Below are 12,073 nucleotides of genomic sequence, written 5' to 3' on the forward strand. Positions count from 1 at the left end.
AACCTGAGGTGCTGAACAGATAATGTACACATAATGTACAAGTTTCTGCTACAGAAAAAAAGACCAGAGAAGAACAACTAATAGATTATGTAATTTCTCTAAAGTCACACCAGAAGTCTGTGGCAACTCACACCTTGTACTTCAACCACAAATATCACTCAATCTCTCATATACTTTTTATATATACAGACACTTTATAGTACAAAACGCACTTTGAGCTTTTTCAGGGTAAGTGTCCAAAAGTTAAGTAACTAAGCTGAAAAAGAGAGAAGCTGATCCACTGCACTGCCTCAGCAAAGGTGAAGTGAAGCCAAATCAAAACGGCCTCTCAGCAGAAGCAAGAGTTACAAAAGTCTACAATCCTATAATGTTCTACCAAGATCTCACATTTCCCAAGAAGCAAAGATGCTCATTATAATTTAATATTCAAACTGTAGCCCTATAACGCCTCATATAGTGCACAAAGGCAAAGGTTACAAAGCATTTCTAAAGGGGGGGAGGAGAGTCTTTTAGTGAATGGTGTAAAAAAAACCCCACACCTTATTTCACTATTTTTCTGAGCATACGTAAATCCACAGTGCACATGTTGATTTGAAGAAACGAAAGGAGAGAGTAGCAAAGAAAGCTGTCACAAGGAGAACACCATTGCAAGGTGGCATTACTTCTGCTGCTTTGCTGTATTTTAAATCCCTTCTATTTCTGCCTTCATAAAAAGGGGGAATAGAGGTCCCAGAGCGATGCGGACCCTCTTATCCATGCTCTTTCTTCCATTTGTGAAGGAAAGATGACGCCTGTATACAGGCATGGGGTAGCAGAAAGGGGAGGGTAAGGAAGGACAGAAATCCCTTAAAACCAAGAAGCAGAAATGGTGCAGTCAGTAAGGAAGCCCAGCCCTGCAGAATCCACACCTGCACATCAGTAAACCAAGAAGTCTGTGCAGTCCCCTCGAGTCTCTCTCAAAGGAGGCAGCCAACAGGGCAGCAGCCTTACTGCTGTGCACAGGAGCTGCAGATGACACATCACAGTACTCTTGCAGGGTTAGCCAAGAGCTAGCTCAAGAACTCGATAATCCATATTCTTGCATGAGAAACGGCAAGGTAAGAAAAGACTTGCACCAGCTCTTTTGAGAGAACTGTGACAAAAAGGGAGCAGAGACTTGTCACAACTTCCCTTCCCCCACATCCCACAAAGGTAACTCAGCTCTGAGCATTGTTTGTCAGCCCTGGGCTTACTGTGAAGCCTCACGTTGCAACTTCAAATTCTGGCAGGCAACTGAATGCTTCCTGTGAAGAAAGCTAACTTACTTTGGATATGTTTAATACCAGAACCGTAGCTATTTCTCTCCTTTCCCTTTGGCACAGGACTGACTCAAACATGAAATACATCCTCATCATCTTGGGTTGCTCTTCTGCTGGAACAGATCTGTGCTTACTAAATTAATGAAGCTATCGACTTCAGGCACAACTGGAATTTACAACATTCTTTGTTGCATAAATCTGCGATGTAGTTCAAAGGCAACAGTATTGCTAGTGTCAATTCACACACTGAATTTTTGAAGAGAAAGTAAAGGCCCTCACCACCAAAAGGAATCTGTAAGACCAGTCTGCCCAGCACCTCTGTTGATTTTTGCCTCTAAGAGGAGAAATTGTACAACTCTTAAGATTTCCAAACACTGAACACAGCAGATATGGATACTTACGCAAGACCTAGAAATTATTAAGATAGCTATTGCCAGTAATAGTTTTTTTAAAGACTGCCACAGACCTAGTTAGCTTGGGAGGGAGAAGAAATCCGTAAACGTGCTTATTCTTCAGCCATGTTTAAGAAGTCCCATTCAGCTTTATCAGCCACCTACAACGACCTACCGCAGCGTTCCTGTGTTTGCCACTCTCACAGGACACTACACCTCAAGGACAACCATCAGAGCAAACTACCCAGGGCAGCTTTGGTGAGAGGTAAACACGGTGCAGGTGGATACAGTCCAACTCCTTAATACCAAGCGTGCCCACACCCCCAGGTACTGCACCACAATTACCTTGCTACCCTAGTTGTGTAGCTACTAACATTATAAATGGGGAATGAAAGCAGATGCAAGCTCACTGAAAGCCTCTAAGACAACTTATTGCTAAAAGATGATTTAATACTTGCTCCCGTGCCCTAAAGATTGTGTTAATCTTATTTTTAGTCTGATCTCACATACCAGTTACATCTTTACATAAAATTGCAAGTTAGCACTTTCCCCACGATGGAGGAATAAAACCATCATTAAATGTCAGGGTCCTTGCAAAAGCGGCAAAGTAATTTTAAGATTCACTTAAAAACAAGACAACCTTCTTCTATTTCTCTTTTTAATGGGTAGTTTTTTTAAACCACCTCCCTTGCAACACTGGGGATTCAGCACTAGTACCGATCTACTTTGGATAAACAAAGTAAACAGCATAGGAAGTTGCTTATGCTTTAATAGCTTAAAATTTGCTAAGCCCACACACCTTAAAGGTAAACCGCCAAGAGATTACTTCCTGTAAGTGAAAGTGACATTCAAAACATGTTTAATTTGTGATCCTTAGGATTATCACAAATTAACAATACGCATTTTTGCATACAGCAGCTCTACAATATGCTTTTAACAGCAATTGTACAGAACAAATTCTATACTTTGGGGAGGGTCCCTTATATGGATTAGCACAATATTTTCCTCTCCACACACTTTCTATTTTTAGCACCTCTGCTACCTCCAAGGCCTGGTCTTTTCTGGCCTCCTTTGCTGCTAAAATGGCAGCAAGCCAGTGAATGTATGCACTGCTCTGGGGAACACTTACACTTAGTACTCGCCGTTTCAGCAGGTTACAGAACTTCATGCTATGAAACCCTGATTGCATTTGAAGAATTACAAAACAAGAAAAATTCAGAAAATCTAAGTTTCCTTAGTTACACTAACACCTTATATGAGTAAACTAAGAACTCAAGTTTTACTGTCTTGATAAAAGGCTTTTTAACTTCTTTAATTTCCACGGACTGCAGAATGCAAAATAGCAGTCCTAAGCAATCTCATTTTCGCATGTTCATGCGCTAGCACAGTAAGTCTGTTTTTTAAATAAAACCACCATCACAAAAAGAACGACCAAGAAAGAATTTTTTAAGGTCCTTGGCACTTAGTTATTTTTACATCCGTCTGGGAGAAAGGCAGGAACACATTAGCACAACCATGTCCCTTTAAGAGATAACAAGGAGGCTAATAGGTCAGAAATCTGACCTGCAAGTTGAGTCTGGGATTAAATGAACACAGGAAATGTATTATGCAAATACATAAACAGGGCAGCCTTTCTTCTTCTGTGCTAACCCTCTGTGCACTAGTACTGAGAAAACAAGTTTACGAGAGTCCCCTTTCAGGAAACTTATTTCTGAAAGCAGGCTGCTTTACACCTATCATTTTACTCTCGTGCACAGAGAAACCACCGCTAACACAGCAGGAGAAAGCATCATAAAAAAAAAAAATAAAAAAAAATATCTGTAAGTCTTGTAAACTCTTTGAGCTTAGTACTTCATAACTAACTGAAAGTAGAATTTGGGAGTCTGTTTTTCTCAGCGCTTAGGGTCTCAAACATAATTTAGTCTGAAGATTTAGTATTGCATCTACTGTCTCAAAAGTGACCAAAAAAATCAAGAAGAGAGCCGTACTCTCATAATAAATAAAAGAGTAACATTCCTTTGACTTTTCCACTGTGAAGACTAAACAGGCAAATAGGAGGACATAGAAGACCAAAACCATCTGGAAAGCAAATCCCTAGTTGCCCAATACTTAATGATATCTCAAGCGTGCCTGTATTTTTCAAAATATTACCAAATTCATAAATGCAATAAAAACCTAATCTCAGATTAAAAAAAAATAAAATTAACGACCATCCCACCAGAACGGAAACATTTTCCTTTCAAAGCTATGTTGAAAGCTGGTGATATGTAAAAGAAAACATACCTAGACTTCCACGCTGAAATGCAATTGCAGGAGACTGCTTGATCTGGTTTTGGTTTACAGCAAGATTGCATGAGAACTAAAACCAAAATTCAATAAACCACGGTAGCTTCAACAGTCACATAGCATTTCTTCCCTTTCGACTGACAAGAAAAACTAAGGCAAACCCTGGACTGTCCTGTCATGACAGCATGGAAATTTATGACATGGCCAAACAAAAGCAAAGGATTAAATGCCTTCTCCTTAAAAAAGAGCCCATACATACTTGTTCAGTGCTACTATCATGCAAGCTAAGGAACACAGTAAATTGGGATCCATAGGATAAAAATGGAACAAGAGTATTCAACTCTGTGCAGTAAACAAAATTGCAAATAAAAACATAAAAGCCAGCACTGCATCAAAATATCTCCATTATTTTTACAGTAGAAGTAAAATTCAGTTCAGTCTTATGATGGTATTTTCTTGACTTTCAAATTATTGAGGTTACCCACATGACTAGCATAAAATATTAATCTTTAAATAAAAGTTCACTTAAAAGAAACATCACTGCATAAACATAGCAGTGTCTACTGGATTCATGTCTACATTGAAGAAGCTAACAAATAACATTTCAAAATTCAAATCTCCACAGGCTAGTTATGCCTCGAATTCACCCAACTGTGTGCTTTCACCGGCAAGCACTGTTTGATAGCGGCCCCTACAGTATTGTCTGAAATAAAGGGGGACAAAGTTGGTCTGAATGCTTTCTGCTTCACCTTTACACATCTAAGCTCATTTCCACTGAAAAAAATTGGGTGCAATAACAAATCCAGGTATCTTTTTCCGATTATCAGGTGGTAAAAAACTGAAATATCCTACATGAAAGCAAAAGATACACTGGTTTTGAAACTTGCTCAGCTTCACATTTGCACAGGAGATTTATAATTTGCTAGTGATTTATACACAACAGGAACTCTGCAAGGCAAAGCTCTCTACAATTAGTTCCAGTTCATCCATAGATGACTCAACCTTCTACTTCGATTACAGCGAAAAAGACATCACATGCTAAACTGCTTCTCATCTGTCCTACCACAACTATGCTGTGAAACACCAGTGAGCTTCCTAAGTGTGTGCCTACCTGCTTGACTCACTAGCATAGTTTGTTTCAGTTACAGATCCCATAGTTCTCAGTTCAGCTTTCACCATTTTGCAAGGCCCATATTGGGTTTGGGATAAGGCCAGCAGGGTGCTCTGACTTGCTAGTATAACTCATCAAGCCCCAACAAGTTGGGCATACTATTTGTCACAGTAAACGGAGATATAAATATAAACAAGACTTCAAATACCCTGCTAATATCCCTCTACACATTACCACCTTCAGAGTGACTAGAAGACAAGTCATACTTCAAACAAAACAAAAAGCCACAACATAGAACTCGGTTGTTAACAGTATTAAAGGGGAAAGTGGAATTAGCTTCCCACAGCTGTTCCAATGCTGGTAAACTGTGTATCACTTAAAAAAAAATTATGTTTTCTAATGTTTTCACATAGAAGCAGATAAAAATGCTAGTCATTTAAATATAATGTAAATAGAAGCAAAATCCCCATACATGACAAAGCAACTCAAACCTTTCTTCTATGCGTAATGTCCATAGAGCTTTTGCCATTGCTGCACACACCGTAATTTTTGAGTTGCTCCAAACAAAATTTCTTCAGGTGAGACCACTTAACTTATTTTACTTGCTGGGGATAAAAATATTTGTTGCAGAAGTATTCCTCATAAAACTGGATACCCAAACTTCAGCAAACAGATTTTTCACAGATGAAGTACACAGAACATACCCAATTATTTGAACAAAATACCCATCAGTGGAGCTATATACTCAGTAATTTTACAAGACCATAACACTGACTTTCCTGAGGTTTGCACTGTTCAAACCATGCACTGCCACACCACCCAAGTAACAACATACATGGGAAACCATGAAGCTAACAGGAAATGGGGAAGCAACTGTGAAGTTTTGCTCAGGGGTGAAGAGGATGGAAGATGCTGAACGCACAAAAGCATTGCTTCCAGTAGCCTTCCAGTCTCTGCTCTCTGAGGAACAAGGAAGACAGGGAACCCGACATTACCAGCATAACTATTAAATCTCCCTAAACAGTTCTCGTATCTTACTCTAAGAAACTGACAGAATAAATCAGCTCCAGCCATTCTTCTGTTAGAAGAATCACTTCTGTGATTCTGTTATTTACTCTTGCCAGAGTTGATACTGCTTCCTGACAGGATCCATCACTTACCCAAACTCATACAGGTTGCACCAAATCTCAAAAAGAAATAAGCTTTTCTTTCAGACTGAAGGAAAAAATTAATATCGGGGAAAAACCCAAACAAAACACAAACATACACACCTCGAGTTCACATCTCTTGGGCAGGTAGTATAGTGTATTACTTTCTGATATTCTGACAAATAAATGATACGTGAAAGGCTCACCAATTTCATGGAAAGAGTAACTACAACCAAAAAGCAGCTTTTGCAATTAAAAGGTTAGGGTCTCGGCATACCCCAAAGCAAACAAAAACAGCTCCAAACCGCATAAATAGAAATTATTTCAAAAAGTTTCTGCAAAGTCCTTTGAAATGCAGTAGTTTAGCCACAACCAGTGCTACAATACACATGCAAAAGCAGAAGGTTATTTCATAACTGTTTTTAAACAGCCAGGTCTGCAAATCAAGAGATTAAGTGCTCAAAAATGTGTGTAATATAATGCTTCACAAAAGTCTAAAGTTTTCACCTTCTAGTATGTAAAAAGTTGTCAAATTACAGCATTAAAAGCCTTACCAGTATGTACTGTAACTACTGCAATCCATACACACAGTATGCTGAACCTTCTCTTGTTTTTCTGTTTTCTTATGATTGGTCATAGGAATCTGTGCATCTTCATAATGCTTTTTTGCATGGCCATTCACATATCTGAGAATAATGGAAAATAAAAAGGAGTCTTATTTTTAAACAGTTACTTAACCAACATTCACTGAAAATAAGAATTAAAGACAGCCTAATAAGCATCCAATATTTATACTGCCATTAAAATAGGCAATTCACCTGTGTAAAAATATTGGTTAAATTTTCTACCTTTTTACCCCTTTACTCTCCCACGTTGTCCAAATTAATCTCTTCATCTCCTTCATAGCAACCACAAACTGACATCCTTGTACCAAACCCCAGGATCTGGGCCCTGAACAGAGACTGATGCACCTTCACAACTGAGAAAATCATTAGCTCTCTTTTCCCATACTTCTAATGTGGTTAGTTCTCCATATCGCTTTCCCATATACTTTTCTTACAGCTCTATTTTTCACTCCACCCAGCACTCATCATGTTTGTGATTACTTTAACAGTGTGCTGACCCCCATGTGAAAGCACATCCATTTTATGCTTTCATGTTCTGCAGCACAATTTAATATTAGAGCATACTACATTTTATAAAGTTCATTAATTTAAAAGGCTCTAGTGCTTGGGGTTACATAACTGAAAAAGAAATTTAAAATCCTTACAGCTCTTTTGCTGATGCAATGAGCATTTCCACGCTCAAAATTTGATATCTAGAAAATTAAGCATCTTTAATAAAAAAAAAAAGTGTCATTACAAACACAAGGGCCATAAGTATCACTTGGAAATCATTAACACTTTAAAAGTGCATGGCCAGACCTCAGGTGAATTCCCTCCTTCCCCATTTCTTGCTTGTTGGACTCAGTAATGCTAACCTATAGGAACTGCAGATGCTCTGCACGAAGGTCTTTGTATTCTACACTTGTTCTTGTGTGCAGGTGTAAACAATTCTGCTAACGCACTGAAGCCACGGGGTTGCCAACATTGCTGTGCTGGCTGAATCCTGCAGCAATTATGTCATAACCCAAAGGAGACACTTGTGCTTGCAGGAGTTTGTTTTCTGCCTAACAGTGCAAGTGACAGGTTTATAAAGCTATGCTCCCACCAGAAATGCTCTGCTGCTATAACATGGACAGTGATGTTCCCAATGACTCTAACCTGGAGAATGTACTTCAAGTGAAGATCTGAAAAGCTCTATTCTCTTCCTTTGATTTCAAACATTAGCTGAACAGAAGAATATGCTGTGTGCTGTCATGATCAAAAGTGCTCCCGTTACAAAGTATGTCACATTCTTCTCATTGAATTATCTCCCAGTCTAAGGACAGGAGCAGTTTGAAAAGTCAAAACAAACTGCATAAGTAACTGACTTGATGTCTACTAACTGCACATAAGAAAGGTCATATGTGGACAAGAATAATATTTTTTTTAAATGGGTAACAAGTAAAATATTCCAAACTATTTATTTCACACCATCACATAACACGAAGTAGCTCCCGCTCTTTGCTCCCACCAAGTATAAAATTTATAAAATAAATGAATAAATAAAAGGAGGAAAAAAGAGAAAAAAAAAAAGGGAATTGTGCTGAAAACTCTAAGAGACATTATTAAAATATTTTTATTTTAATAAAAAGACATTAAGAGACATTATTAAAATATTCCAAACTATTTATTTCACACCATCACATAACACGAAGTAGCTCCCGCTCTTTGCTCCCACCAAGTATAAAATTCATAAAATAAATGAATAAATAAAAGGAGGGAAAAAAAAGGGAATTGTGCTGAAAACTCTGACTAAGAGACATTATTAAAATTGTGGTACTTACTGCTATCCAGATCAAAGAAACAAAACCTGGAGTTTATCGAATCCACTTTAAAAGACAAAGTCACTAAATTTAATGATGCTTTTCCAGAATAAAAGCACACCAGCACAGATGCTACCCTACAGATGAAAACATGTTCACATCTCAGACACTGTCTAAATGTCAATACTAACTGCATTCTCATTAATATGTGCATCTCAAACATTTATTTAACAGCAAATTTTCTACAATTATCCAGATATATAAATAACAGCACTGACTATATCATTCCTCTACAAATTCTTTTGGTGTACTTCAACTAATACAGACAAAGAACAGGTGTACACTGAAGGAATTCTGATGGCAGCTAGCCCTTTTATGTTATGGCAATAACCGGTCCAAAACTACACTACATTTAAGGTACTTTCTGTCTAATCTGGACAGTTGCTCTTTTTCTCAAAATAAGCTGTGCCAACTTTGGATTTGTGTATTTGCAAGAACTCTTATTCATTTAATCTTATTACAATAGAAACACCTTTTACAGAATGGAACTTTACAACAATCAACTGAATTAGCAGTTCTCCAGGCAATTTTTGAGCTGAGCCGTCACATTCACCGTACGCTGTTCTTTTGGGGAAAAAAATGATGTTGAGTATAATCTCTGGACTATCATAAGGTAGCAAAGTGTGTTCAGTATAAACATACAGCATTAAATGAAATCAGGAAGAGTTTATTTCAATGAATTACAAGGCATTCAGGAAAACTTTGAAAGAACTGCCTCAGAGTCAAGCAACAAAAGAAAAAGACAGAGGTCTGATTAAAAGATTTGCACACTAACACTTTGTACCCACCTTCCACAATGGACACTTGAGCACGTCAGACAGACCCACGGACTTTTATTTGACCGGCACACTATAAAAGATTTAAAATTAAAAAAAAAGTTAAAAAACTTATCAAATTAATTGGCTCTGATATTACAGTTGTATAACACACCCTGAGTGCTAGCAATAGCTCTGCTGACTCCACTGTAGCAGCACAGTTATATAAAATGTCACGTTCATTAACCTATAGTAGGGACTAAACTAACAGACTGAAGAGCTATTGACACTAAAGCACGTTAGCCGCCTTCTGGCTTGGGTTTTAGTCACAGGCTACACATTTACCTGTTACTGTCCATGAAACATTTAAACTTTTTTGTTTGTATTACATCCACATGAGGTCTACTTGATTTTGAAATACAATACAGAAATAACAGAAGCACAAGTAGCAGAAACACTGGTAAATTTTAAAAACCTTTCTTTTGGCTTTTAATAAGACAGTCCACCAAACACAGGTGAAAAAACCACAGCACTTCACTACTGTTTCATAAAACTAGTTACACAAGAAAATATTGCAAGAAAGCTGGGCAATCTGCTAAGAAGCACACAGAATAAATTACTGTGCAATGCATGATAATATTATTATGCATTTATAACAATACATATTGCTATGCTGCAGTGCTTGTAAAGGCTTTATCCATAAAGATTTTACCCTTTCAGTCACGTACAAGAAGCCAAAAGGTTAAAATGTAACAGCGCTGTGCTTTGCAGTCCATTCAAGACAGCAGAAGATGTTACGTAATTTTTTAGCTGTCTTATAAGTCTAGAAAACTTAAATTCAATAAACATGGATGTTTTTAAGCTAAAGGGCTTAAAGGGAAAAAACAGCAGATACTAGAAAATGATGAAACACCATCCCAGGGTAGAGTCATATAAATGGAATATTCCAACTCCTACGCCAACCCAGTAGCAAAGTCTGAAAATTCAGATTAGAAACAAAATCTCAGTAAATAACCCATGTAGTCAGAACACAGTAAAACAAGAAAGCAGAGCAAAATTTCCATTAGTATCTTTATAAACAAATACAATTTTGGAACTACAACTGAATCGATATTAAACCCTCAAAGTTTGTGAGGAATTCCAGTTTGGATCATGTCATTGAAGGAGGGATGCTACGATATACAACACTTAGATTTGAATGAAGTAAAGTTGTTAAAAACTGTCCGTTACCACTGAATTTACAGAAATGGCATTACACTTTCAAACACCCAACAAATATGATGAGAAAAGAAAAATTAAATGCTAAGTGCACTTCTGCAAGGGCAGAAAATAACAATAAAAAGACTACTTCAATTATCCCAAAAATACAAAAGGGTATGAAGCCACCTCATTTTTCTACACGCTATAAACAACTGCTTCTTGGAGCAGCCAGTCAAAAGAGTCAGAGGAAAAATAAGACACAAAAGTCTGTCAGTCCAGGGGTAAGAAGGGACAAAGAGAAGATTATTAAATCCTAGCATACATGTAAATTATTTATATCATTATTTATTGTGGAAAAGCTTGAGAACAGCCTTCCCCGTCTGGAGTCACACCTTAGAGAAAGGAACTGGGGAAACTCAAGCATGCACAGAAGCTGCTCCAGGGCAGGATCACCTGAGAAGGCTAATTCAGGACTCCTAGCAAAACTTAAAATTAGGTTCACCAAGCTACAAACTGTGGTACACATCAAACTGTTAAAATCAAGGACTACCAGAGAAAACTAAGCTAACAAAAGTGAAAGAAGTTTCTTTATCAAATTAAATGCTAATTAAAAAGAAAGAGCAAGGAGGAGGTCAATTTTTAATTGAGAGAGAAGTGACCAGCTTAGCTGTTTAGAAGAGCTAATTATACTTTTCACCATTACATTTCGCCCTTTTTATTTAAATCAGATGGAAAAATAAAGTAACTAGCACTGCTTCTTAAAGAATTGTTTTCCGGATCTGAATTCATTATTACAAATAGTTGGTGTATTTCAGTTCTCAGGCCCAATCCAAGGAATGTTTAAAACTAAGAATTTTACTGTGTTCACTGAAATAAAAGCACATTCCACAGAAATACTATTTGAAGTAACTTCAAACACTTTAGTAAAAGCTCCAGAATTGTTTGCTTCAACTGCTGCAATTATTACTTTACTTGAGAAACACATTTTTTCACGTCTCAGTTTTCCAGTTTTGGTTTTCCAAAAACAAATTTTCCTATTTCTAAAGTTGATGGGTTCCCACAGCTGTGATGGTAATCTTGCAATAAATGGAGAACAGCCAGGTAGAGCTGTTTTGGCTTACATTTCAAGTTAGAAAAGTGGAAGAAGTTTGTCTAATTTGACGAAAATGTTATTGAGAAAACCAACATTTGGCATTGGCAAACAGAAGAGAAAGGTAAGATCTTAAATAGCCATCATCAGCTAAAAACAAGCTAAAGGGACCAACAGTCCAACCTGATACAATCTTATTTTCCTAAATTACACATTTACTGAAAGGTAAAAAATTAAACAGAAGGAAACAGAAGCCAAAACCATTCACATACTTAAACACAAATTAAGTGCTGCATGAACAAACTTTGCCTTTTGCCAGGAACATG

At 37.3% G+C, this 12,073-nt stretch overlaps 1 protein-coding gene across 1 annotated transcript in view; it reads right to left on the reverse strand.

Moving 5' to 3' along the window:
* USP3 (ubiquitin specific peptidase 3) overlaps positions 1-12,073 on the reverse strand; it is a 90,411-nt gene that overhangs the window by 16,973 nt on the left and 61,365 nt on the right. The window contains exons 2-3 of the mRNA XM_082488716.1: positions 9,491-9,551; positions 6,790-6,921 (exon numbers count right to left, since the gene is read on the reverse strand). Of these exons, the coding sequence (XP_082344842.1) occupies positions 6,790-6,872 (83 nt within the window). The 5' untranslated portion in view covers positions 6,873-6,921; positions 9,491-9,551. The remainder of the gene's footprint in view (positions 1-6,789; positions 6,922-9,490; positions 9,552-12,073) is intronic.

This window comes from Vanellus vanellus (genome assembly GCF_965231255.1).
Source record: "Vanellus vanellus genome assembly, chromosome: 11".
Classification (NCBI taxonomy): Eukaryota; Metazoa; Chordata; class Aves; order Charadriiformes; family Charadriidae; genus Vanellus; species Vanellus vanellus.